We start from the raw sequence: 27,983 nt of genomic DNA, 5'->3' as shown, positions 1-27,983 counted from the left end.
TAACTCAAAATTTCCAATGCCCTATCCATTGCACCATGATGCATTAAAACAACGACACCCCCCCCCCCCAAAAAAAAAACACCCTGTGTTATTAGTCTTATAAATAGAACAGGTGTTTTCTTTCATACTGTTCTCTCCGTAGCTGTTAATATATACTAAGAGCATTAGATTTTATCCAAGTTTGTATAAAAAGCTATACATATTGAATAATTTTAATGATTTTTCAAATAGTATTATTGGTGATTGAATAAAGCATTTGTTTAAAAGCAGAAGAAATTGTTCACCATCATCCTAAAATCTTCTGAAGTGATCAGAGCCCAATACTTAGGGACAAATTAATACCTTAGTGAAATGGAGGGAAATATAAAAAGTAATATCATAACCAGTGGTTTTCTTCAAAATTTAAAATCTCTTTTTCCCCTCAGACAAGCGTGAGCTTGCTCGTCGGTATATGGATTTGGGAGAAGAATATTTCAGAGACCTGTAAGTTACAATATTGAAGAGTCAAATTTAATGCTTCTAACAGCATCAGTTATTATTCTGAAGTTCTTATATTCCCCTGCCATCAGAGTCCAGACTTTAGCACAACACTGTCCAATAGGACTTTTTGCTTTCATGAAAATATTCCATTCTAGTACTACTATATTCCATTCTACTATATTGGCCAGTACTTTGAATTTGGTAAGTGCAACTGAGGATCAAAAGTTTCAATTGTATGTAATCTTAATTAATTTAACTATATAGTCACACCTGGGTGATGGCTACTGTATGGGGAAGTGTAGCAGCTCTGGAATTCTTATATAAACTTGATTGAGGGAAAGACTTTCCCAGCACACATTCAAATTCCTTTATCTAGCAAATAGATCGGTGGTTTCTCCAGAGCATTTTAATATTTCTTTAATCCAGTTGAAAATGAGAAAATAGCCGAAACCAGTTTGGCTCAGTGGATAGAACGTCAGCCTGAGGACTGAAAGGTCCCAGGTTCGATTCTGGTCAAGGGCATGTACATTGGGTTGCAGGCACATCCCCAGTAGGGGGTGTGCAGGAGGCAGCTGGTTGATGTTTCTCCCTCATCGATATTTCTAACCCTTTATCCCTCTCCCTTACTCTCTGTGAAAAAATTAATAAAACATAAAAAAGAAAATAAGAAAATGAGAAAATAGTTTATTTCTTGAAGATCAGTTTGATTCTATAGTCCGATTAAAGGAGATGTGTGTGTGTGTGTGTGTGTGTGTGTGTGTATGTGTTTAAATAGTCCAAAGGCCTATGTAATGCCCTTCATTTTAACAATTATACCTATTTAGAATGCATGTTGCTTGCTTGCTCTGTATGTGTTCATCTATTCATATATATATATATATATATATATATATATATATATATATAAACACAGTGGAAATGCATGTCCTCTTTGCTTAGAAAACCACACATGCATGGTTAGGTCTAAGATAACTGCTGATGTGACTAGTCTTTCTGATAATAATGCAATGCACAAAGTACTATAGAACACATCCTGAAAACACAATTTGTTCTCTGGCATAGCAACATACTTTATATTAAAGTTTTATTATGCCATGTTTTCTCATGTCCTGTGTTCCAGGGTGCTGATTACCTTTTCTCAATTTCTCCGGAAGTACCCATTAGATGATATTATAAAAATAACAAATAAAGTAACCGAATTGGCAAAAGTATGTGCTCATGACAACTTAGGTTCAGTTTTTTGCAAGTTACTTGTAAGTACATTGTAATTTTGAATGTTATTTCTCTTATTTTAAATAATCTTGAGCAATTCAAAGAGAAAACATCCCATTTTGGCTTTCTCAGTGATTTCTAAGTGAGCATATTTGTAAGCAACACTCACAAATGGGTAGAGCCATCATTCCTTCTATGACAGAAACATTCTAGTTATTCCCACAGTTCTAAGTCATTTCTTTATTAAGACCACACACAATGGTCATAGTGGATTTAAATGAAATTTGTCATTTGTAATAGTGTCTCTTTTAAAATCTGAAGTTTGAATTATTTTCATAGAGGCTGATAGTAGTAGCATGGTTTTTAATATCCAGAAAACACTTGGGCAGATTTGCATGCTAATTTTGTTAGCTGGGTAAATAAGAGTACAGCTCTATATTCCTCATTTTAGGGATATTCATACTTTTACAATAAAATATCGGGGCATTCACCTGTTTTAAAGGTCTTTGAGCTTTTGTTGTTTCCAGATAGGTCTTCAGTATCTGGAAGGGAATGTTGCTCCCACCATTCAATCTATACATACTTTCCTGGTGGCAAGACCATTTTTTATTTTTAACTGAAGCTTTATCTCCTTCTGTTTTTCTTTATATGTCTCTCGCCCTGAAGTTGGAATCAGCACTTTAACTTCGCACAGCATTATGGCTCTAAATATAATTTTTTTAAATGTGTTTTTAAAAAATTAATAAATTCTATCTTGAGCAATATATTTCCCTTGGTATTATTATTATCTTCATAATAAAATTAATGGGGATTGAAAGAATTCATTTAATGCAATCTGTTTTGAGATACACATTTCTAGAATAAAAAGATCCATATTTTAATGTAGTAACGATTAGTATGTAGTGAATTGTATTACTTCTGGGTTTTTAAATAGTATGTACTAAGAATTTGGACTGTTCAGAAAAAAAGTAGATCAAATGAGAAACTTTCCTAACACCTTCCTCTCTAAAGTGAATTCACCTGCTACTTACAGGTGTATTTTCCTTCGAGTTTTATTATGATTGTTCCTCGTCGTTAGCCTCAGGTGAAAAATTGGAGTAGCATTCATTCCTTAAATCATTGACTGTCCTTTTGTCCACTGAAACTATCAGTGTGACAGCTAACTTCTTAAAACACTGCACATAGATGGTCAAATCAAGAGAGACTTTCTAAACCTGAGGAAAAAGTAGATTTGTATACGCTTTCCTCACCAAGGGTCACTGATATCTTACACTTTTAAATACTTTTCTTTGGGAATAGAGGAAATAAACCATGACTAGGAATTTGAAGACTTCTGTGTTCCCTTTAGGACACCCCATTTACAGCCAAAATGTGTTCCCTGACATCTCTTCCTCTGAACTATGATGAAATGGCCGAGTGCTGTGAAGCAGAAGCAGCTTTGAGATACCAGTGCTTCGTGAAACACAAAAGTGACGTGCTAAACATCCCTCCGATGGGGACAATAGATTCTAAGGCAATGTGCACTGCCTTTAAGGCAGATGAAAAGACGTTGTTAGAAACGTAAGTAATCAGATGTTTATGCTTCCACATGAAAAGTTTTGAAATAGGTTAAGACTCATTATAACAATTACTATACAAATATTTTCAACAGTAAGACTTAAAAGCTTTCATTCTCAAGACAAATTGAAAGAAATACAATCTATAATAATAAAAGTGTAAGATGGTAACCTTCTGGATGACCTTCCAGATGACCTTCCAGATGAAGTTGGGGCTGCGAGAGAAACGGGGTTCCCTCGGGTGCCAGAGGGAAGCCAGTGCCCACAGCCGGAGGGAAGGAAGGCCTGCTCTTGCATGACTTTTGTGCATTGGGCCTCTAGTTTAATGCTATAAAATTTTACACAATAAATATTGATCAGTGATCTGTTGGAATTCATTGAAACAGGATATTATCTGTCTGAAAAACATTAACACCTATTAAAATATTATGAAGATTGTCAGAATAACCTTCATTTTAGCCAGTAATCTTCTATCACCAATATTTAACTATTTTATGTGTGCGTGTGTGTGTATACTTTATATGCATATATATTTAACCTTTTTATTGATTTAAAAAAATAACAAAGGCAAGGTCATGTCCAAATAGAGTTCAGTTGGTAAGTTTGATGTCTTTGGATTTTGGAGTTCCTAGGGAAATTGTTGATAATAATTATTTCTATAATCCTGTCTGCTACAGAACAATGACTGCCTGTTCTTCTTTTTAAAAATGTAGGCGCTCATATGAAATTGCCAGGAGAAATCCTTACTTTTATGGCCCAGAGCTCCTTTACTCTATCCAACAATATAAAGAAGCTTTAACAGAATGCTGCAAAGCTGCTGACAAAGCTGCCTGCCTGGGCCCAAAGGTATGCCCAGCAGAAGAACAGAAGAGCCAGTTCAGACTCAAACCTCAGATTTGGGACATCTTATGTAGGGCCCTTCAGTCTCTGGCATAAACTTCTTTACCTTTAAAAAGTCTTCTTTACTCTTACCCAACCCAAAGATTCTTCACCCTCTTTGAAGGCCTATGGCATCTTCATTCCTCCTCCTAAGTTTTAACCCCGTGAACCTCACAGAGAACCACTGTGTATGTATCTAAATAACCTTGTCTTTTAGAGTGAGGTACAGAAACTCATTTGTAAAAATGCAGAGCAGAGGGCCACAGTTTTTTGTTTATCTTTTCGTGAACCTTTCCTGTTGGGGAGGGAATTCTAAGTGGAGAATTTCACTGCTTCTAGAAACCTGGGTTTATTTATTCATTCCATAAATTTTTATTGTGTACTCATCGTCTTTTCGAGGCAGTTTATTGATGTGAGAGCTGGTGAAGGGGGGGATTGAAATGGATTTATGAAAATTAAGCAATCAGTAAAAAATTATGTTCCCTGGGATGTTAGTGTACTCTGTTCTTCCTCCATTCTCTTCAGTTCCCTTTTCTCTGGCCATGCCCCCAAGCGGGTTGTTCACTACCTAGGGGCATCCACTATGATCAGACTGATTTTTCCTCTCATTACACAGCAAATTAATTATTTGACAATGGTGAATGCTTGGGTGTATAGCACATCTTTAAAATATACTTTGTCATAGTCTCATCTGAACTTACGAAGGAGTGTTTCATGTAGAAGATTTTTCTATTTTATTTTTTCCACCACTATTCATCCCCCTATACCCTCCTCCACCTCTACCTCCACCCCACTTTGTACCCTCCATAATCACCACACTTTGTCCAAGTTCATGTGTTTTTTTTTCTCTCTTCTTTCCTCCTATTGTCTAATTTAAAAATTGTTTTTAAAATTATTTCTTTCTGCAGATGGATGCCATCCAAGAAAAAATAGAGAGTGCAGCTTTCATAGAGAAATTCAAGTGCTCCATGCTCCAAAATAGAGGAGAAAGTGCTTTAATAGAATGGTATTTCAAAATTAGATTTGTACTTTATAATGATGTAAGGGTGAGGGTTCTGTTGACAGAATGGTACATTTTTATGAGTTTTTACACAATGCTTTCGCATATATCTTTTTGGTAATCTGAAAGGTAGATATTTGACAGAAGTGGAAAATCAGAGCACAAATGACAATTTGTCATTTCTTTAATCGTATTTTTTCATGGTAATAAAAAAATTTAGAGAATATATTTTTTGTCATTCTAGACCAGGTATTTAAACTCCTGCTTATTATAAAGACTAGGGATCTTATTCTATTGGTCCATGATTTTTATACAATTGTAGTCAGGGTTTATTATTTTATTTTATTGTCCTCGATCCCCCTGAAATTGTATAAAACTGTCTGCTTGTTTTTTATGTTCTGATAACTAAATTGGGCCATCAAAGTTACTTCTCATTTTCTCATAGCTCTAACTCTGTTCTTAATTTCTTGTGTTTTTTATTTTTATTTTTTTTTCTGGACTGCTATTTTTATATATCAATAATTTGCCTCATTCTAGGAATATCCTTCAACATCTGAGTCAAGAAACCCCTTCTCATCCCCAATTTACTTGCTAGTTAACAATTAATCAACATGAAGAAGGATAAAATGAAATGACATATGTTGCAAGATGTCCAGAAACCATCATTTGAACTATCTTTGACTCTCACCTCTGTCATCTACACAACAAAATCAAGCAAATAGTTAAACAAAACCACCCCAAGGTGAAACAATAAACATTTAAACAGGCTGTGACTGGTTATCAGAATTAGACAAGTCTGAAATGATTTGTGAAAGCTTGTGGATATTAGCCTTTAATATCTTGTCATTGGGCATAGAGACTTTTCTGGATCAATTTCATGGTAAAAATATGTTAAACTTCTTAATTTTGAAAAGTTATGAAATTCATTTTCTCAGTGTGCTTTGGAACTCAGGAAGGAAGCTTTTTATTGATAACAAAGACAACTGAAGTTTGTGTGGTTCTTTCCAGTTTATAAAATGCTTTCCTATGCATCATCTAATCTAATTCTCACCACAATGCTTTGATGCAGCATGCTGTGTCCTTCTTTCCAGGGCTAAAGCTCAGAGACTCTAAGTAACTATCTGGGGATCATACTGCTAATGAGCAGTAAAGTCAGATCTGGAAGTCAGATATGGGCTCCAAACCTGATGCTTCTCAGATGTCACCTCTTTCAGAATGCCTCTTTGATTTCTGGTTTTATGAATCACTGACTTCTTTCTATCCCCACACACTCTTACAATGGATAATTCTGCCCTAAGGAGACATTTTGCCCTAGGATAATTTGGCTTAGAACTAGCAATAAAATAAGAAGGGATAATTTTACGAATTACTTCTATATTTCATTTTACTCTGAATTTTCTTACTATAAGAAGTATTTTCCTAGTGCTTTCTCATAAAATATTGGATGTTAACAAATTGGAATAGGAGAATTTTCTTTTTAGGTTTGTAGTTCGCCTGAGCCAGAAATTTCCCTTTGCTGACTTTGTGACGATTTCTAATTTGGCAACAAATTTGACCAAAGTCCACGAGGAATGCTGTGAAAGTGACATGCTTGAATGTGCAGACGACAGGGTAAGGAATGCTCGTGTATTCTCTTTGGTGACTTTGCTTTGGTAACATGCGCAGTGGGTGCAATGAATTGGTTTAGTATAATTGGTGATAGCTGACAGGAATTGAAATTGTCTTTTATGTCTAATATACTCAATTCTTTCCCTGCCTTGTGGTAGGTTATTTATTTGTATTTCTGTGAACTTGGCTATCCCACTCACAAAATGGTCTGATACATTCACCAATTTGTAATCCCTTTCAGTCATAATCTACCTGAGAACAAAGGCTTAAACTGAAATAGGACAGCTGCAAAGGTAGTTTCCTAAGAAAAATTTTTGGGGATGTGGGTAGAGTTGGAGAAGAGCTGGTGCCTGAAGACATTTTTGGGAATTTTGTAATTTTTCTCTGTATATTCTCTCTTAATATACAAATATTTAGCATGATATCTCTTTTTTCCCCAAAATATAAATACATGATCAAATATCAGAATCCTAATCTCTCAGAACACTTTCTGGAAAATTTAAGGCAGATATTTTACATGTGTAAGTAGGGCCTGTGACTATGCTTTTGACTAATTTTCCAAAAATCCCTTACACTTTATTTAGTTATTTGGTTTCAAAATGTGGAATATTTGGAAAAACAATACTTGAAATAACACACACACACACACACACACACACACACACACTAGAGGTCTGGTGAATGACATTGGTGCAGGGGTCCCTCAGCCCGGCCTGTGCCCTCTTGCAGTATAGGACCCCTTGGGAGCGGGCCTAAGTCGGCAGGTGGACATCCCCCAGGGGTCCTTAGCACTGCTGTGGAGTTAGGAGAGGCTGCTGACACCACTGCTGTGCTTCTCAGCCATGAGCCTGACTTTTGGCTGGACGGGAGCTCCCCCTGTGGGAGTGCATTGACCACAAGAGGGCAGCTCTTGCATTCAGCATCAGCCCCTTGGAGGTCAATGCACATCATAGCGACCAGTCGGTCATTCAGCTGTTAGGTCGATTTGCATATTAGCCTTTTATTATATAGAATATATATTACAGTTTATATTTTACATTTAATTTTACTATTACAGTTTATATTTAATATTACTCTGGCCCAGTCAGTGTGGCTCAGGGGTTGAAGTCAGCCCAGGAACCAAGAGGTAACTGGTTTGATTCCTGGTTAGGCACTTGCCCTGGTTGCAGGCTTGATCCCCAGTGGGAGGTGTGCAGGAAGCAGCTGATTCATGTTTCTCTCTCGTTGATGTTTCTATCTATCCCTCCTCTCCCTTCCTCTCTCTCTAAAAAGTAGAAAGCAAACATATTTAAAAAAAATGATATTCTGTATTAGTTTCAGCTATACAGCATCATTGTTAGAACATTGTGTACAAAGCACCCCCTTGATGTTTCCTACACATAGTCCTTAGGATACTAATAGTCCCTATGCTGTTATTTACACCTCTGTGACTATTCTGTAACTACAAATTTGTACTTCTTAATCCTTTCATCTTTTCCTCCCAGCACCTATTGCTGTGTTTTTGTTTTTTTTTAAATATTTTTATTAATTTCACAGAGGAAGGGAGATAGAAACATCAATGATGAGAGAGAATAATTGATTGTCTGCCTCCTGCACGCCCCCTACTGGGGATCAAGCCTGCAATCCAGGCATGTGCCCTTGACAGGAATCAATTAGGACCCTTCAGCCCATAGGCCAATGCTCTATCCACTGAGCCAAATCAGCTAGGGCTGTTTTTTTCTGTTTTGTTTTTAATCCTCATCTAAGGATATTTTTTCATTGATTAAAATATATTTTATTGATTTTTTAGCAGAGAGGAAGGGAGAGGGATAGAGAGTTAGAAACATTGATAAGAGAGAAACATTGATCAGCTGCCTTCTGCACAACCCCCATTGGGGATGTGCCCGCAACTGAGGTACATGCCCTTGACTGGAATCAGACCTTTGACCCTTCAGTCCACAGGGCGATGCTCTGTCCACTGAGCCAAACTGGTTAGGGCTTCCATTGATTTTTTAGAGAGAGTTGAAGGGGAGACACATTGATTGGTTTCTTCCCTCATGAGCCCCAACCAGTGCCAGGAATGGAGCATGTGGCCTTCAGGGATGTGCCCCTGACTGGAACTGAATCTCAGTTCTTTGAGTCCATGGGTTGATGCTCTAGCGCCAGGGGTCCTCAAACTTTTTAAAGTGGGGGCCAGATCACGGTCCCTCAGAGAGCTGGAGGGCCGGACTATATGAACTACTAATTCCTACTGTAACACCTCGGCTGCGCTCACTGCCCAAAAAACCTGGCGGGCCGGATCAGACTCCTCTGCGGGCCGCATGTGGCCCGCGGGCCGTAGTTTGAAGACCCCTGAGAGCCACTGAGCAAAACCAGCTATTGCTCTATTGCTGAGTGTTAACTTAAAACTTAAATGCCTTCACAGTAGAAATATAAAATTAATAAAGTTTTTAATCAAGTGGAAATATCTTAGTAGTTCTATCTAAATCTACAGACTTAGGAACATAGACTGAAAATGTTCATAGAAGACAGGTTGGTATGTACATGGTCTTAGAATACAGTGGACGTGTTCTCCCAACCTAATAGAAGTCTGGAGAGAAAGTATAACGGTGTCAATTTACATTGAACGATTTTTATCAACTTGCTTGTAGGCGAATGTTGCCAAGTATATGTGTGAAAATCGAGCAGCAATCACCACTCTTTTGACGGATTGCTGTGATAAGCCTGTGTTGGAAAAATTCTACTGTCTTGCGGAGATGGCAGGTGATAATAAGGTTCCTTTGCAGGCCCCACAAATTACTGATTTTGTTGAAAATGAGGACGTTTGCACGTACTATAAGGCGGCAAAAGTTGATTTCTTAGACAAGTAAGTGTATGAAGAATGATCCTTTCATAGCTTTTATAGACTCTGAAGATTTAGGAACAATTCTAGGCTTTTCTTTGGAGTTGTTACAATTGTTGCCTCAGTGCTACTTTATCCTTCCCTCTCTGAGCCTTGACATTTTGTTTTTGAAAAATTAATTAGTTTTTAAGTATATTCATAAAATTATACCTGATCATAGCAAAAACTCAATCAATTGAGGAGAGTACAAAGTAATAAGTAGAAGTTTCTATCATCGCCTCATTCTTTACTCCTCTGACATATTTCTGCAAATATGACTAAAAACATTTTGCATATAAATAAATTATATACAGAGTACTATATTCATTGATTCATTCAAAGAGTATCTCTTGAACTTACCATGACATACATGGGTGAATATAAGTCATACATCTTTATATCTTTGTATCTGTCAGATAGCAGCATAGAAGTATAAAGATAAATATGAAGTCTGATACCAGGGGCTTCATATTTGTTTATGAAGAGCAGAAGTTCGATAGCATGGCAAGGCAGCATACAATTAAATGATAAAATAAATGATTATTTACAGTCAGTAAGTGGTGAGAAACCTTGAATTTATATTGTTGGATTATAATAGTATTCTGTGAACTAAATAATATTTTATAAAATTGTGTACCCTTCAAGATTTTACTCATATAGAGAGGAAAATTAAAATTTAAGATTATCTATTATATATCTATCTATCATCTTTCTATTTCTATCATCTATCTATGTATTATCTATCTATCTATCTATCATCTACCTATTTATCTATCAGAACTTCTTTTGAAGTGGTCTAAATCAAACAAAATATACGTAATAACAGGAGTCATTTGTTAAACATTTAATATGTGCCAGATTGTATGTGTTATGCATAAATCATGTCCTGTGTTTCTTACAATCCACCTTATGAGATAGATAGATATATATTTCTCTCCATTCTAAAGAGGTGGGAACTGAGACATGTGGCAGTGCAGGTAATCTGTGATCCAGCTGCACTGAGTGCCCTGCCTGCTTTCATCTACAACTTAGCCGGCCATGTAGGGAAAAGATGGTGGCCTAATAGGCACACCTTCCTTGTACCTCCTCCCAGGGCCAGACTAGAAATACAACTAAATTGGGAACCATTCACTGGGAATTACCAACTGAGGTCCAACTGAGGTTCAAGGAAGAACAGAAGACTAGCTGGAAGGGTGCGGTCATGAAAGGGGCTGACCCTGCTCCCACAGGTGGCAGGCTGAGACTGAGGAGGGAGCTCTTGACTACAGGAGGTTGTTACCTCTCTCCACACTCACTGCCACCACCTCAGGCGAAGCCACCATCACCTCTTGCCTGGACACTAACTGCCTCCAAACCAATCCCCTGCTTCCCTTCTTGTCCTTCTAAAATCTAGTCTCTGGAAGTGACTTCTTTTTCTCCTCCTCCTCCTCCTCCTCCTCCTCCTCCTCCTCCTCCTCTTCCTCCTTCTCCTCTTCCTCCTCTTCCTTCTCCTCCTCCTCCTTCTTCTTCCTCCTCCTCCTCTTCCTCCTCCTCCTCCTCCCCTCCTCTTCCTCCTCCTCCTCCTCCTCCTCCTCCTCCTCCTCCTCCTCCTCCTCCTCCTCTTTGTCTTCATCTTTGTCTTCGTCTTCGTCTTCTCCTCAAACTTCGACACCCAAGCCTGACACCCAGGCTTGGCTGCACAGCTCAGAGCACCACAGCTGGCCCATGTAACATTCAGCCAAGAAAGGTGACAAGGGCTTCTGGCTGCCAAGGAGTCTGGAGCTGGTGGGAGATAAATATGATTTAAAACAAACAACAAACAACAAACCTAGAGCACAGGATTTTTGTTTGCAGCCACTCATCTGGGGCTTTGGTGGAGGAAGGGCAATGGGGACTTGAGGTGCCTTAGGAGAAGCTGGGGTCGGAAGCATTGAAAGGAGACTTGGATAAGAGGCAGCTGGGAGACCTGTATGCTGTCTCACCACTCCCCAAACCGAACAGCTATTTTTCATGAGTTGTGCTGGCCCCTTTCAGAAGCCACAGCTCAGGAAAAGGAAAATACCCCACCCTAGGGGCTACAGCCCACCCATCCTCAGGACCCCTGCCTGCCACACCATGCATCGTGCTCTTTTCAGAGGAGAAAGCAGCAGAGGCCAAGCCTATGGGTTTGAACAGTCGCAGGAAGCAACAGTGACTGAATTGGGGGTTGGGCCAACTGTCCGACTACACCAGGAACCTGACTGGTGCTTCCCCCACATGGGAGAGCTGATATAAACTCCAGGTTCCCAGCTGATCCCACTAGACTGCATATGAGGATCTCTGCCCAGCTGAGGGCGGGGAAATATTCCGGGACTCTCTCAGAAGAGCAGTTCTGAGACAGGGAAACAAGTCACCACTTTCCCTGAAATCCGAGCAACACCTCCCCCTCATGGATGACACAGATCTAGACTCCTGAGTCCACTAAGTCCTGTTTAGAACCAGACTCTTGAGTGATTAAGATTGAGAGCTGGCTGGCAGGTGAACGCAGGCAGAGGTGGAGCCTGGAGAACCTGGGGAAGTTTACTGACCCATCACTGGGCCACGTGTTGCTAACAAACCCACCTTAGAATGCAGCTTGGCCCCTCCCAGGAGCAGCCAAGTCCTGTGGAGAAAGACACAAATGGTGGATTGCTTGAAGCTTCAAACAGGCTGCCGAGAGCCAAAGCAGGACAGTTTCTGACAGTGGTAACTCTCTCCCAGGAAGTGCAGAATTGGCAGACAAAATAGTTAGCCTCAGTTATCAGAAGAGCAGGATCCAAAGGCCGCTCCCAGGAGGCCCTAACTCTGCTGAGATGAATGCCACTTTAGTTTTTTTCTTTTTAATCTTCCTCCTTTATTGAGTTGTTATTATTTTAGTCTCTCCTTTTTCTTTCTTAAATCTAATTTTTCCCTTCTCTTTTCTTATGCTATTTCTTTTGTTCTGCTTTTTCATGTTTCTTTTTCTAATTTTTTGTCTATGTGCTTTCTCCTATATTTTCCTTTTCATAATTATTTTCTTCCTCTTTTATACCCTTTTCCTTCCTCTATTCTTTATTACTAGAGGCCCAGTGTATGACATTTGTGCACTTGGGGAGGGGGCAGTCTCTCAGCCCAGCCTGTGCCCTTTTGCAGTTCAAGAGCCCTCAGGGATTATGTCCAATTGATGCTTAGGCTCATTCCCCAAGGTCAGTTGGACATCCTTAACTCTGCTGCAGAGGTGGGCCACTGGGCTTGCCAGCCAATCAGTCTGACTTGTGGGTGAGTGGTGCTCCCACTGTGGGACCTCACTGACCACCGGGGGGGAGGGGCAGCTCCTGCATTGAGCTTCTTCCCCCTGGTGGTCAGTGCACATCATAGGAACCAGTTGTTCTGCCATTCAGTAGATTTGCATATTACCCTTTTAGTATATAGGATTTTCTTTCTTTCATATCTGCTCTTTCACACTCCTTTTTCTTCCCATTTCCCCACATGCTATTTTCTTTTATTATTGTTCTCTATTCTCCTTCCTACAGTACTTCTTCCTTTGTCTTTTCTTTTTTTTTTTGTGTGGTTAATTTTGTTGTTGTTCTTGTATATGTTTTTGTTTTGTTTTGTTCTGCCAGCACCTTCACAACAGCTCACATGAGGTAGTCTGGGGTGAACCTCACAGTCAGCCAGCCTGAAGGGAGATTCATCCCATGAATGGAACAACATTCAAGACCCAATTACAACAGAATAACCCAAATAACTTACACAAAAGACATTCCTAGAGCTTCCAGCCTAGGAGATCTAAGAGACTGCACCACTGGGTCCCACAAAATACTATATAAGGCCACTCCATGTAGACTGTGAGGCATAGAATGTCAAGAAACGTAGTGGGAACTACATCAGCATGAAATAAGAAATAGAAACCATAAATAAGAATAGGTTGGAAATGAAGAATAACATCTCTGACATCAAGAATACACAGGAAAGGATCAAAAGTAGATTAATTGAGGCAGAAGATCAAATCAGTGACTTAAAAAATAAGGTAGGAAAAACACACCCAATTAGAGAAACAAGAAGAAAAAAAAAAAACTTAAAAAGCAGGAGGATAATTTAAGGCATATCATGAAACTTAGCATCTGCATCAGAGGGTATCTAGAAGGAGAAGAAAGTGAGCAAGTCATAGAGAAGTTGCTTAATGAAACAATGACAGAAAAATTTCCTGATCTGGTGAAGGGAAAAGCCACTCAAGTTCAGGAAGCATAAAAAAGTTCAATCAAGATGAACCCAAAGAGACCCAGTCCAAGACAAACCATAATAAAAATGACAAACATTAAAGACAAAGAAATTTAATGGCAGCAAGAGAGAGACAGAAAGGTACCTAACAAGGGGGTACCCATTAGAATGTCAGCTGGTTTCTCAACAAAAACACTTCAGGCCAGAAGAGATTGGCATGCAGAATTCAAAGTAATGGAAATCAGGGATCTGAAGACAAGACTGTTATATCCAGTAAAAGTATCATTTAAAATTGAAGGAGAAATAAAGAATATCCTAAACAAAAAAGGCTACAGGAGTACATGACCACCAAACCACCATGGCAATAAATGTTAAAGCAAGTACTTTAAAAGGAAAATAAATAGAGACAGGGAGCGAGGAACATAAATATAGATGAAAAAAAAATGGCATTAAATAAGTACCTATCAATAATAACCTTAAATGGAAATGGAATAAATGCTCCAATCAAAAAACATAGAATAGCTGAATGGATAAGAAAACATGACCCATATATATGCTGCCTACAAGAGACTCACCTCTGAACAAAATATTCACACAGACTGAAAGTGAAGAAATGGAAAACATTTTTTTCCATGCAAATGGAAATGTGAAGAGGAGGGCACTAAGGTGCTGATAGTTTAAAAAAATTGCCCAAGGTGGTTTAGTAAAAGAAGTGTTAGAGCAAGGTTAACTCTGAACCCCAAGCCCTTAGTCACCAAGCTTTATTGCATGGGTTTGGTTAAATTGAGACCTTTGGGATATGTGTTTCTCTTATAGTTAGTTAGGTAATTTTTCTTTCTTCTTTGTCCAACTAAGTCTATTTTATTTTCATCTTAATTAGGTATCTACATGCGTACTCAAGAAGGTATCCTGAATTCTCTGTCTCATTAATACTGAGACTTGCCAAGAAACATCGCACTATAATGGAGGAGTGCTGTGACACCCATGATGATCAGACATGCTATAACAAAGTGGTAGGTTTCCCAAAGGAAAAATAAAATACAGATATTTGATTGGTGATTCCAATGATAAGAAAGAAACATAATACCAGAATGAAAAATGCATATAATACAACTGAGACATTCTCTTGAGATAATTTCAATTTTGTACTCTTAAGCATCTTAGGGGGGAATGGTCTTGATAGAATGGTTAATAAAACAATAAAACCTAGAATAGTCCAGAGAAAAATGATTTGAAGAGAACAATCTCTAATTTCACAAAATCTTGACAATGTTTTGTTTTTATTTTTTTTTAAACGTTTGGGAACAAAATAAGATGAAGTAAATGTAAATGTTAACTGAAAGTGATATAACGTATATATGAAGAAAATTAACCTGATTTTAAGATTTATCAAATATCAAGAATTAGCATCTTAAGGAAGGTTGTAAAATCTACTTATTTAAAATATTTTCAAATCTTTTTGAGAAGGTTTAGGAATGATTCTATAAGAAATTAAGTAAGGAGATAAAATCTATTCTGGAGGATTTTGCCATTATATTTAACTATGTTAAAATGGGATTTCAGCAGGTTTAGGATATTTAGCACTTTGAATATATGGAGTGATCTCCAAACTTCTTTCCTTTACCAAGAATCTGCTATATGCCAGGTACCATGATGGATCCCATGATCAAGGAAAAAACTGTTATTTCAGAGATGTCTGGATCCAACTAGAGATATGGCTTTATAATAACCATAATACTTACAATTATAGCTATAATGTATTGAGCTTTTATTGTGTTCCAAGAGCTGTTGAAATTTCATTAGTTCAGGTCGTTTTCACAGAACATTCCATGAGGTGAGGAACCATCTTCATTTCCATCTTAGAGTTTTCTATAACTAGAAAAGGATTCAGCTTACCTGGCTCAAATACACTCCTGAGCCTGAATATTCTTTATAACAAGCAACCTGCAGGGCTGCAGCTTACAGAGCCTGAATATTCTTAATCACTTATACTATGCAGTGTGGATGTATTATATAATAGGCTTGGCATCAAAGGTTTATTTACATGACTTTGGGCAGAAGGGAAAAAGGCTCTTATTTGGCCTATACAGGTAAAAAACAGCCTACATCTGATCCCTGAGTAAAACCTCGTAAACTAAATTCTTTTCTTTTAGTTGTATGAACTTCAGCCTCTTGTGGATGAACCACATGAATTTGTAAAAAAAGATTGTGAAACTTTCAAAAACATGGGAGAGTATGGCTACCAAGATGCGTGCGTATTTTTGTTTTTGACTAATATTTTTCTTGATCACTTTGTAATTTTTAAATATCTCTGTCTCTCTGTCTCTCTCTGTCTCTCTTTCTCTCTCTCTCTCTCTGTCTCTCTCTCTCTCTCTCTCTCTTCATTGCTATTTCATAACTGTAATTTTGCTACTGTTATGAATTGTAATGTAAATATGTGTGTTTTCCAATGGTCTTAGGCGACTCTGTTAATGGGTCTCAACCTTTGGGTCACGACCCACAGGTTGAGAACTGCTGCTGTAGAGCCTGAGACCATTGGAAAACACAGATATTTACATTATGATTCATAACAGTAGCAAAATTATAGTTATGAAGTAGCAGTGAAAATAATTTTATAGTTGGGAGTCACCATAACATGAGGAACTGTTTTAAAGGGTCGCGGCATCAGAAAGGTTGAGAAGCACTGGTCCAGAAAAATGTCTGGAAGATGTCAGGTCTAATTAGCATATTACCCTTTTATTAGTGTGTGTGTGTGTATATATATATATATATATATATATATATATATATATATACACACACATATATACTGTATATATATACACACACACACACATACATACATACATACATACACATATATATCATTACCTGCCATGTGTATATATAAATATATCACTACCTGCCATATATTATATGAAAATACAGGATATATTTGAAAATACAGGCTATATTTCTAATCTCTCTCTATAAGAAAGACTGGAGAATAAAATAGTTGATGGGTTGAAGAAACTTTTATTTGAGTTCAGTTTAAAAAATTAGCCTCTTGAGACTGGGAAGGAAAATACTAAATCTTTTGATATAGGAACCGAAGATTCCCTTTGAAGGTTAAGAAATAGCTATGAACAAACAAAAGACAGCAATGCTTTTTTGAAATAGCAAATAGTTAGACTTAAGTGACAGTGCATCAAGAAGTACTGCAATACATGAGTTGAAAGAATAATATGTTGATTTAGTAGAGCCTTATCTGTGGAAGTAAAGACAGTAGGGAAAGATTATTAAATAGACATTTACTGTTCAACTTACATATATAAACACTCTTCTAACTGTGGTGCTAGGGATAATAACAATTAACAAGTCTCTTCCCTTGAGTAGACATATCGACTTTCAATGGTGGTTGGAATTCTTAATAAAGAATTATTACATGCTAGTCATCATACCAGATAAATGGCATACTTTATGTCTTTTAATTTAATCCCTGCACCATTCCTATTGAATCAGGTATATTTCTTCCCATTTTATAGATTAGAAAACTCATCCATATCTTTCTAATTTAGCACAGTGCTGATATACAAGGGAGAGCAATAGTAGGAATATAGTTGTGAGTATGTTAAACAGTGTTAAAAAAGTTAATGTAATCATAACCTGCATATCTTTTTCCATATGCACAACTTTAAATCTACTTTAGACTACCCCTGCATCTTAAACTCTCTGTAAGTTTTATTGAAAGAAAAAAGCAATTAATAAATATATTAATGTCACTGAATTATAGTAAGTTAAGTAACTTTCCTAAAACTACACAGAACAGGTGCAATTCAAATTTAGGCTTACCTATTTGCTTAAGATGAGGTCTCCCCAACTTTCTCCCAAATAACCTAAAGATGGAGATAATTTTATGAATGGAAAATTATTATACTTGATTTTGTCTGTTTTCTGCTTCACCTACTATGTTAGAAAAAGTAGTTTTATGCCCGGCTGAAAACACTAGACTGTTTTGTTACAGGCTCTTAATTTGTTACACCAAGAAAATACCCCAATTGTCAACTCCAACTCTTGTGTATTTTTCAACAAACCTCGCAAGCATGGGCAGCAAGTGTTGTATCCTTCCTGAATCACAAAGAACAGCTTGTGCTGAAGACTATGTGAGTCTTTTGAAACGTAATAAGTCGAGTTGGTCTGCAGGTTGTGGGTTATTGTTAAGCTGAAATATAATAAGTCAATAATGATGAACTTTGGTCTTGAGATATTTAGAAAGATTACTTTCAGAAGCAAGAGTGAACTAACGTGTGCATGTGTGTGTGTGTGTGTATGTGTATGTGTGTGTGTGTAGAACTTGGTTGCCTACATTATCCTGACCATCAGAATGAAGATTGAGACAAGATCCTGAAGTTGATAAATTGTTCTGAAAAAATTCCATGAATTTTTAACGTTTTAATCTGGCATTAAAATTTTTGTACTTTTTGGAAGACTGCTTTCACCCCATTCCAACACATACCTTAGGAATCACCTCAAATTACTTTATTGAATGGATTATTATGCAAATATAGATATATCTGTAATAGAAAAAACTTTTAAACATCCCGTAAGACTTGTAGTAAGCAAATCATTCCCTCAAGTCTATCTTGTGTTCAGAGTTTCTAGTTAAAACACAAGACTCTTTTTGGTTCATGGGAAAGTAGGAGTTCAAGAAAACTTTCATTATGCTTCTTTTAAATTTCTGCTGGACATCCTGTTCTTTAGCTGTCCATTGCCCTGAATGTGTTTTGCACGGCATATGAGCGGACACCTGTGAATACCAGAGTGACCATATGCTGCTCAGAGTCATTCTTGGACAGACGGCCATGCTTTTCTGCTCTGAAAGATGATGAAACCTACATTCCAAAACAATTCAATGCTGGAACATTAAGCCTCCATGCATTTGTATGTACACGTACCAAGTTTGAGCAACAAGTTTTGAAACAAATGTGAGTGGCGTCTCATTACTGAATATGTTTGTAACCTTGATAGGGAGAGCTGTCAATGGAATGATAACTTTTTCTGAAGTAGTGATTAAATTCCTTAGAAAATAGTATTTAAGTATTTTCCTTGTTAAGGTGATAAACATGTAATAAAAAAAGAATAGCTTTTGTTTTCTTAGCAAAACAAGCAAACAATAACAAATAAACCTGTACTATAAATTTGCCTAAAATTATTCAGAATAATCTTGAGGATAAAGGCTATCTATACTATAATAATAAAAGAGTAATATGATAATTAGACCAGATAGACTGGACATCTTCTGGGCATCCTTCTGGACAAAGTCATGGGGGTGGTGGCCAAGGCAGAAGCAGTTAGGGGAGATCAGGCAGGAAGGTAGACCAGTTAGGGGTGATCAGGCAGGCAGGTGAGTGGTTAGGAGCTAGTGGCCCCGGATTGTGAGAGGGATGTCCTTCTGGATCAGGCCTAAACCGGCAGTCAGAAATCCCCTGAGGAGTCCCGGATTGGAGAGGGTGTAGACTGGGCTGAGGGACCATCCCCCCTGATTGAATTTCTTGCACCAGGCCTCTAGTAATAGAATAATATCTTAAGACAGGTACAATAGAAAAAGCTGAACAATTAACTGATTCATTTGTGAGGTAAGAAAAAGTTAGGCAAACTCTTAGAAAAATTTATTTCTAGGCATAAATGAGTTTAAGTTTGTATTATGATTTGGCAAACCTATGTGATATAACTTTTGAGAATGACATTTGGATGAAATACGTGTAGAAGTGTGAATTCTGAGATGTGACTGTCACTGTCACAAGTGGTTAGATATTGCATATAAAGTTGCTGTCATGTGGCCATAGACTTAAGAGGAATATTGCAAAACTTACTGTGCTCATAGCACACTCTAGCACTATTATCTGTGCAGACATCAATAAAAGAGAACCTCTGGCTCCCATGAGTTTGGATAGTCTTATTTCCCCTATCCCCTGCATATTCATTTTGAATAGACCAACTAAAGACCAAAAATATAGAATCTTGGATTCAAAACTTTAAATAAATATAGTCTAAGGTAATTAAGCTGCTAAGAATAATTTTTAGTTCTCACATCGCTATAAACTGAATACTACTTAAATGCAATGGCTTAATGATTTCCAGACATTTATTTGAGAAGAGTTTATTGATTTACTGATACTATAGATATTGAGCAATTTTCATTGATGATTTTATTTGAGACTTCCACCAACTTCACGAAGGTAGATTTTATTCTCTTCCTGATGGAAATGAGAATATTGAATTTTATAGTGGTAAGCCTGTGCCTCAGGCTCACAGTTGCCTGCCTCCAAGGATTATGATCTCAAACAATAGTACTACTGCCTTTACCATCTTCATTTTCTTTATGTGAGTAACCTCTTCCCTGTTTTGTTTTGGTTTCATTTGATTGCAGTGCCATTGCAGAGCTATTGAAACACAAGCCCAAAGCCACTGAGGAACAACTGAAGACTGTTATGGAAAAATTCTCAGCTCTTATACAGAAGTGCTGCACAGCTAATGACAAAGAAACCTGCTTTGCTGATGAGGTGCTAGAGTCATCTTCATTTTAATATACAGTGTCTTTTGTTGTGGCCTGTTCAAGCTAAGGCTCAGGGGACTCTGTATCTGAAGGACACTCTGCACATGGGGCCCAGGAATCTTATTCTACATACTAGAGGCTCCATGCATGAATTGTACTCTAGTGGGATCCCTCTCCTGGCCTGTTGGGTTGGGCTGAAACTGGCTCTCTGACATCCCCTGAGGGGTCCTGGATTTTGAGAGGGTGCAGGCCAGGCCAAGGGATCCCATTGGTGCATGATTGGGGCTGGGGAGGGATGTGGGAGGTTGGCCAGTTGGGGAGGGACTGTGGAAGAGCTCCAGGGCGTGTACGGCCTGTCTCTTTCAGTCCTGATCAGCTGGACCCCCAGCAGCAAGCTCACCTACCAGTTGGAGCATCTGCCACCTTGTGGTCTGTGCACATCATAGCGACTGGTCGACTGGTTCCCTGTCTGTCCCATAGTGGTCAATGCAAATCATATCCAGCGGTTGAGTGGCCTTAGCATATCATTAGCATATTACACTTTGATTGGGTGAACAGCTGACTAAATAACCGGCACTTAGCCTATTAGGTTTTTATTATATAGGATAGTTGTCTGAAAAAAATGACTTAAATTAACTTAAGAAAAAATGCTTTTTTCTCCTGCTGAACTGAAGCATATTATTAAACGTTTTTAGTATTTGTTCTATTCTAAAGTTGAGCCATTTATGAATACAGTTGAAATATTCAGAAGTTCTGAAATCTTTTGGTAGAGTCATCATTAAACCAAAACCTTAATTTATTTAAGCATTTTATTTAAAAGTACTGGTTTGCAATTTGGGTGAATCTGTGTGCTTGATTTCATAAGCAAGTGGAGGAATTTATATTTAAATGTCTAACTCAATTACTGTTTTCTCCTATGACTGGACAATAATGCTTTTATTTATTTGGGTGCAAAGGTTGCCATTAAGTTTCCTTCTAGAGATTCTAGTATTAAGCTGGAATTAAAGGATGTGAAGCATGGAAAATTACTTTGTAATCATCCAATGGTTGTATAAATGTTCATTTATCCTAATAATGATGCTACTACCTCTCCCAATTCTCTCATTTCTTTGTATCCAGGGTCCAAAACTTGTTGCTTATGCCAGGCAATTTTAGCCTAAAGTCAACAAAATCACAAGTATTTCAGGTAATATCCTCTGGATTTTCTTAAAAAAAACAAAAACAAAACCCTACTAATTATATTAGTTAATATTAAAATAGCTAAGAGTCATGTGGACTAGCATCGATCACTGTTTTAAGGTCTTTTTATATATTAACTTATTTAATTTTCACAGTAGTTGTCTGAGTTAAATTCTATTATTATTCCCATATTTCAGATCAAAGCACAGATTGACCATAGGCCAAGGAACATCCAGATTCTGAGAGGTGGAGCCACGATTTAAATTGAAACCACAGCTTGATAGTTAATCACTGTCCTGTTCTGACCTAGTGACACAGTAGACAGAGCCATTCAACTCAGCAATGACTCACAGCGGATTACTTCAGCTATTAGGCTGGACAATATGAATTTCTGAAGGTTAAAAAAAGTTAAATGGCAATGATTTCACAAGGTTCAAAATAATAGTTCAATACCAAATCATGTCATCGGAGAATATGAGAAATCTGCTATGTGAACTCCTACTTAATAGTCAATAATTTGCTACTAAGTTTCCGGTGTGTCAACATGCTTAATTTTAATAGAATTTCTCTACTTAGGACAAAAAGACCCACTTTAAAATTTAAACATGTTTCATCCATTTTGGTTGCAATATTTTGGAGAAATATTAAGAAACTTTTTCTTAAAACGAGCTGTCTAGTAAATTTTAGCTTGAATTCCATTCATATTTTCCAAACTGACCGTGCTGCTTATTCCACTAACTGGACTTTAACTTACTCTTGCCACATGAAAATGCCACACATTGTGCATTCAGAAAAGGAAGAACTTCCTGTCTCTGCAAATTGGTTGTTTTAGATTGTGGCTTGTTTCAGCCCTAAATGGTAAGATTTTCCTCCTAGAGGTCTGACTTGAAGAAGACACCTTGTTGATTTGTAATTAACGAAGGTAAGAGATAGGTGTTTAGGAATTGACCCTGAGGAGTGATGTTGGAAGCTTCTGACTTTGAAGCCTGAGGAGTAACATGATATCAGCGATGAAGAGAGGACTTTACAATACCTCGTAGGGTGTCTGCTCCCTTAGTGCAGCAGCAGAACTCAGCTGCCATGGGGCGAGGGCAAGCTTGAATTATTTTCATTGGTGAAAACTGGAAATTGCAGAAAGACAGTCTAAGCTATTTGACATTCATTTAGATAGATTTAAATGCCATTTTATTAATGGAATTGTATTTGTCCTTTTCTTTTTCAGTTTACCCCGAGAGAAGGAAAGAGAAATGAAGACCCAAAGCTTATTCAACTGTTTCTCCTTTTATTTGTTATAAAACCAACAGCCTCTCTAAAGAACATAAGTTTTTAAAATATTTTGCCTTCTTTCTCTGTGATGTAACTAAGTAAAAATCTAATATTATGGTTCAGGATATTATTTTTCTTTTATCCTCATTTCCTTTTAATTATTTATGTTTTTGCTTTTGTTTTTGTTTTTGTACTGTTATATTTCAAAGAATGGTTGCCATTCTGAAACTTTTGTAGGTTCTGTGAAAGTGTCGCTGTTCTCTTTCCCCCCACTTCATAGGAGGACTTCTAATTCCCATTGGGATAATAGAGTAAAAGAAACATTAATACTCTTCTGAGTTGAGGATAATGAACATTGAAAGTAATATTTTAGCATTATTATAATTTTGAAAAAGAGTAAAGATTGTGGTACAGGTAGGGTATATGAAACATGGCATTTCTTTACTACTAGAACTCTCTAAGCAATGTGAGGTACAAAGAAGACAGAGATGATTGTAAGGATAGTTAATTGAATGGAGAAGAAAACACTGATCCTACAAGAAATTTGACAGTCTAGGATGAGAATACATGAAGAGTGTAGTAAACTTAATAAGTCTGTAAAAGCATTAGTGGAAGAAGGAACTAGATCTGGACAAAAGCACAGTAAGGCTTGATTAAGGTATATTGAATAGAGAAAGTATAAGAGTTGGAGGATAATGTTTTCTTGTAAAAATTAGATGTTATACTTGTAAAGTTTGATTAAATAATTGAATCAGTATCCTTCCCCTGGGAACTGACCTTTAGGCCGCTTCACAAGGGACATTCCACTTGCTTAGACCACATTCCATTTGCTAAGACCATTATCTCTCCCCTCTGGACTTTCCCAGAATCTGGGCCTGCACAGAGAATTCTCTGCCCAGATAAAACCTGCCAAGAGTCCTCTAAAAGTCTCTGACTCGCCATCTTTGGGGGCTGGTGCCATTTTGGGGCTCAGCCCACCTTGTATCCAGATGAACTAATAAATTTATAATCCCTTACCACTTTGGCCTCATGTGTTCTTCCTTCTATAACCCTAAAAATAATTGATATTGGACGTCTTTTCCCTGGTTCCAGAGATATTCACTGATATCAGACCATTGTCTATGAATTTAAAGATTTAAGAGCCATTTATAGCCTTGATACTTTGTACATTTTTTATTTTTATAGTATTGGTTTCATACGGTACATGCTATTCCACAACCTGTTTATTTTGTCCTTAATAATTATGCTTTATTGTTTTAAGTATGGTGCTTGCAAAATGTTTTGGTACCAACTTAAGACAAAAGGCTCCCTTTGTATCTGGAATGCTACAATCCACACCCTCCCCCATCCACACCCAACCCCACTTTGGCCTCATGCTGATTGTGTCAAATACTTCCCCCATCTGTTGCAATCTCACAAAGAAGGAAGAGAGCATGAGAGGGGAGAAATGGAGATGGAGTGGCTTTTTTAGGGACTCAGAGGCAGACAGAAGATTTTGAGGAAGGTGTTTACACATAACTGGACCCACACAGGACTAGGTCTGAGTACCCTTGCCTGGATGTCTTGCAGTTCAATCACCAAATGGGGACTTAAAACTTTTGAAAAAAGGCATTCTGAAGTGTGGACTCCTGGAGCCCAGCTTCCCCCAATTTATTCATGGTCAGACAAATTCCCCAAATTTCCTGAACACTGGAGCCTAAGAGTGGTCCAGGAGCCCAGTGCTCTCCCTGGTTCTGAGACAGCAGCTTGGAAAGTACATCATGTGTCTGGCTGACCCTCATTGGTATGCCTTTTGTTGCACAGTATGGAAGATTGGGCAACCAGATAGTGCAGACACACTGATGTGTTTGTACGTGTGTGTGTTCCCTTTCCATATCTGTTTTTGGAAGCAAGTCACTATATCTAGCTCACACTAAGAGTGAGGGATTGCCAGGATTCTTGTCTCAGCCTTACAAAGGGTGCTGCAATCTGGAGAAAGGAGCTGATGCATAGATCAGTGTTTTTCAACCTTTTTGGGCAAAGGCACACTTGTTTCATGAAAAAAATCACGAGGCACACCACCATTAGAAAATGTTAAAAAATTTAACTCTGTGCCTATATTGACTATATATAAAGTAATTCTTTTGAATAGGAATCAAATAAACACAAAGAAAGTATTTTATAATTACTTTATTATGAAATATTAAGTAAACAAAATAGTGAAAAATTATAAAATTCTTGTCTTGTCTGCACCTACGGCACACCAGGCAACATCTCGCGGCACACTAGTGTGCCGCAGAACAGTGGTTGAAGAACGCTGGCATAGATGATTAAGAAGGAGTCCAAGGATGAAAAATAATTTTGAAAGGCATTGGGGGTCAGAAGAGCTTCAGCTAAAGGAACTGAAAACTACCCCATGTCTAAGGACCCTGTGCTATTTATTAACATAATTTGTCCTAAGGCAAGGTGGAGACGTACACTTCAAAGGGTAAGATTCACAGAAGCATTGTCAGTTTGGGGAATAGCCTACAGCTGTTCAGGTGTTTGGCCAATAGGAGGCAATAACATTCAGATTTAAGATGCCCTGAGCTGTCTGGCAGCAATCAATTATCCTATTCAGGTTTGGGGGAGATGCTTTTTAGCTGTCCCAGATGATTCAGCCCTGTTGATAGTACCGAATTTTTGGACTGCATCCCGGATTCTTTGTCTGTAGGAATCAAAGAATGAATCCAAGGACAGAAAGTGGTATAGCAAAGATGGAGATTTGTTGAAGAACAAGTACAGACTCTCATGTGGGGAGGGGGAATAGTTCCACTGGATTCTTTTCCCTATGACTTATAAAGATCCTGGTGCCTGATATCTCCTTTGATTGGTCAATATTCTCCTTTGACCTGTGAAGTTCTCCCTCTTCTTCCTTCTGAATGAAGGGCTTCATTTCCATCTGAATGAAGGGCTTTCTTCTGAATGAAGGGCTTCCTTCTCTTTATTTTGTAAATGTAAACCTATCCCGAGTACTTCTAGTTCTCTTATCTTATGGAGATGTGACTGTTCCTGGCTTCCTTGTGTTATGGAAATTACCTTCTCCCAGTCTGTAGCTCCATGCTTTTCCCATGGACCCCAATTCCAAAAATCTCTGTTTGCCTATATCCCCCTAAAATTCCTGCTTCACTGACATGCTGGAATTGGTTTCTGGCAAGGGAAGATTGAAGCTCCTGGAAAGAGCAGTACTGACATAAATCCAGACTTCTTTTGTAAAAAAAGATTTGTCATTTCTTTATTTCCTTATGAACTTATTAATACCACTATGAACTCATGTGTATTATTTTAAACTTTGGGTTATAATTCAATGCTACACTATTGATTTTTTGTGACTTAAATTATTCTGGTTGTGGCTTTTGAGGGTTCTTACATAGGCTTCTTTGATGTGTCTCTGAACTTGGTTTTTTGAACACATCTTAACTTTCTGGCACTACAAAAATCTCCAGCATCATCTTGCATTTTCCCTCCCTCAGACCTAGACACTAACACTTCTTCAGGGAGCTCTGGTTCTGTTTACTACAGAGTGGTATTAGGAACAAAGGTCTAAGCATGGGTGTGCTCACTGCTAATGGGGTATCACTGCTTCTAGATGGTCACAGAACAACTAAAAAAATGTAGATTTGTATGTATACTAAGCCATGTAGATAGACACACCTGTAATTATTTCTGTATCCATCTATCTGTCTATCCATCTGGCTAAATATGAGCTCAGACTGATGTCTCAGAACCACAATATATTCTGCATTATTAATACTTCGTAATTTTCTTAAATCTATCATCAAAACAACAAATCAAGACCTGTTTGTTAATATTTCTCCAAATAACTATGAATAATTTTGCTTATTTTCAAGCATTCTATTGAATACAAATGATATTCATCATTAATAACATACATTTGAATTTGCTGGTTGAAATAGTTACTCTTGGCATCTACTTTTCTTTTGTGCAGATTCATAGTTAAGTTGCTTTACTCTATTGCTTTTTCATTTATAGGTTTTTCATGTAAAAAGGTAAATTCTATCATGAAGAGGGAGAGGGAACTCTTTATCAGAAATTCAACCCTAATAAGTTATATAACTCTGAGTAAATAAGTTTTCCTTTCTAGACCTCTGACTTCTCCCCCGCAGGTGGGCTTGAATGAGATGATTGAGATGATCTCTAAGGTCTCATTCAGATTCTGTTATTTGCCATGATGGTAGACTATTATTCTTACATATTTGCTGATTCCCCATCCTGTGATGCCAGGCTTAGCCATGTGATTCACAGTGTCCTTCCTGGGGGAAGGTTATACCTCCCAGCTCAGTGATGTCAGATGTTGCCAGGTTACATGCATTGGCCACGGGAGTGTAAGTGGAAGTTATATGCCATTTCTGGCCAGAAGTTCTAAGAAGAGACATCCTATGTCCTTCTCTTTCTCTTTTCCCTCTGACACAACAGTGACAAAGTTCCACAAAAGGGCTACTTTGTACCAAGATCATGAAGAGAAGGGACTATGGAGCACACAGTAACCACGGTTGACAAATAGAATAAGAACATTTTTGTTGTTCTAAGTGCTATAAATCCCCAAGAGACTGGGATTTTTATTATCTATACTAGAGTCCCGGTGCACAAAATTCATGCACAGTGTGTGTGGGAGTGTCCCTCAGCCCAGTCTGTACCGTCTCCAATCTGCGACCCCTCAAGGGCAGTCGAACATCCCTCTCACAATCCAGGACTGCTGGCTCCCAACTGCTTGCCTGCCTCCCTTCCTGACTGCCCCTAACTGCTTCTGCCTGCAGGCCTGATCACTCCCTACCACTCCCCTGCCAGCCTGATTGCCCCTAACTGCCTTGGCCAGCCCTGGTTACCTGAGCCTCGGTGGTGCTGGGCGGCTGGGCAGCTGCCATCCAAAGCTTGCCTGAGCTTTGGGCCTGCTGTCCCTGGGGCTGAGGGAACTGGGTGCTGTCATCTTGTGGCTATGGGTGCAGCCATCTTTGGGGGTGTGACAGTCAATTAGCATATTCCCTCCTTATTGGCTGTGGGAGCTTCCATCTTTGTGATGGTGTGAGGTTCAATTATCATATCCCCTCTTTATTAGGTAGGATTATTTTTAATTTATCTTTAGTTTTGAAAGAATTACAGATATTACCTTCTCCTCCCACTGAACCCCTCCAGTCCTTTCCCACACTCCCCCAGGCCTTTACCACACTATTA

The 27,983-nt window shown here is 38.0% G+C and overlaps 1 protein-coding gene and 1 long non-coding RNA gene across 2 annotated transcripts in view; both read left to right on the top strand.

Moving 5' to 3' along the window:
* Positions 1-406: 406 nt before the first annotated feature.
* Positions 407-27,983, top strand: part of ALB (albumin) — a 96,998-nt gene continuing 69,421 nt past the window's right edge. Inside the window, exon 1 of the mRNA XM_045571802.1 lies at positions 407-483. Coding sequence (XP_045427758.1) covers positions 452-483 — 32 coding nt within the window. The 5' untranslated portion in view covers positions 407-451. The remainder of the gene's footprint in view (positions 484-27,983) is intronic.
* LOC123651230 lies at positions 21,442-22,878 on the top strand. Its single transcript, XR_006739789.1, has 2 exons — positions 21,442-21,513; positions 22,729-22,878. It is a non-coding gene; the product is annotated as an uncharacterized LOC123651230 (long non-coding RNA).

This window comes from Pipistrellus kuhlii, unplaced genomic scaffold (genome assembly GCF_014108245.1).
Source record: "Pipistrellus kuhlii isolate mPipKuh1 unplaced genomic scaffold, mPipKuh1.p scaffold_m20_p_1, whole genome shotgun sequence".
Lineage (NCBI taxonomy): Eukaryota > Metazoa > Chordata > Mammalia > Chiroptera > Vespertilionidae > Pipistrellus > Pipistrellus kuhlii.
Note: the sequence above shows the minus strand (reverse complement) of the source record. Positions and strands in the feature narration are given on the sequence as shown.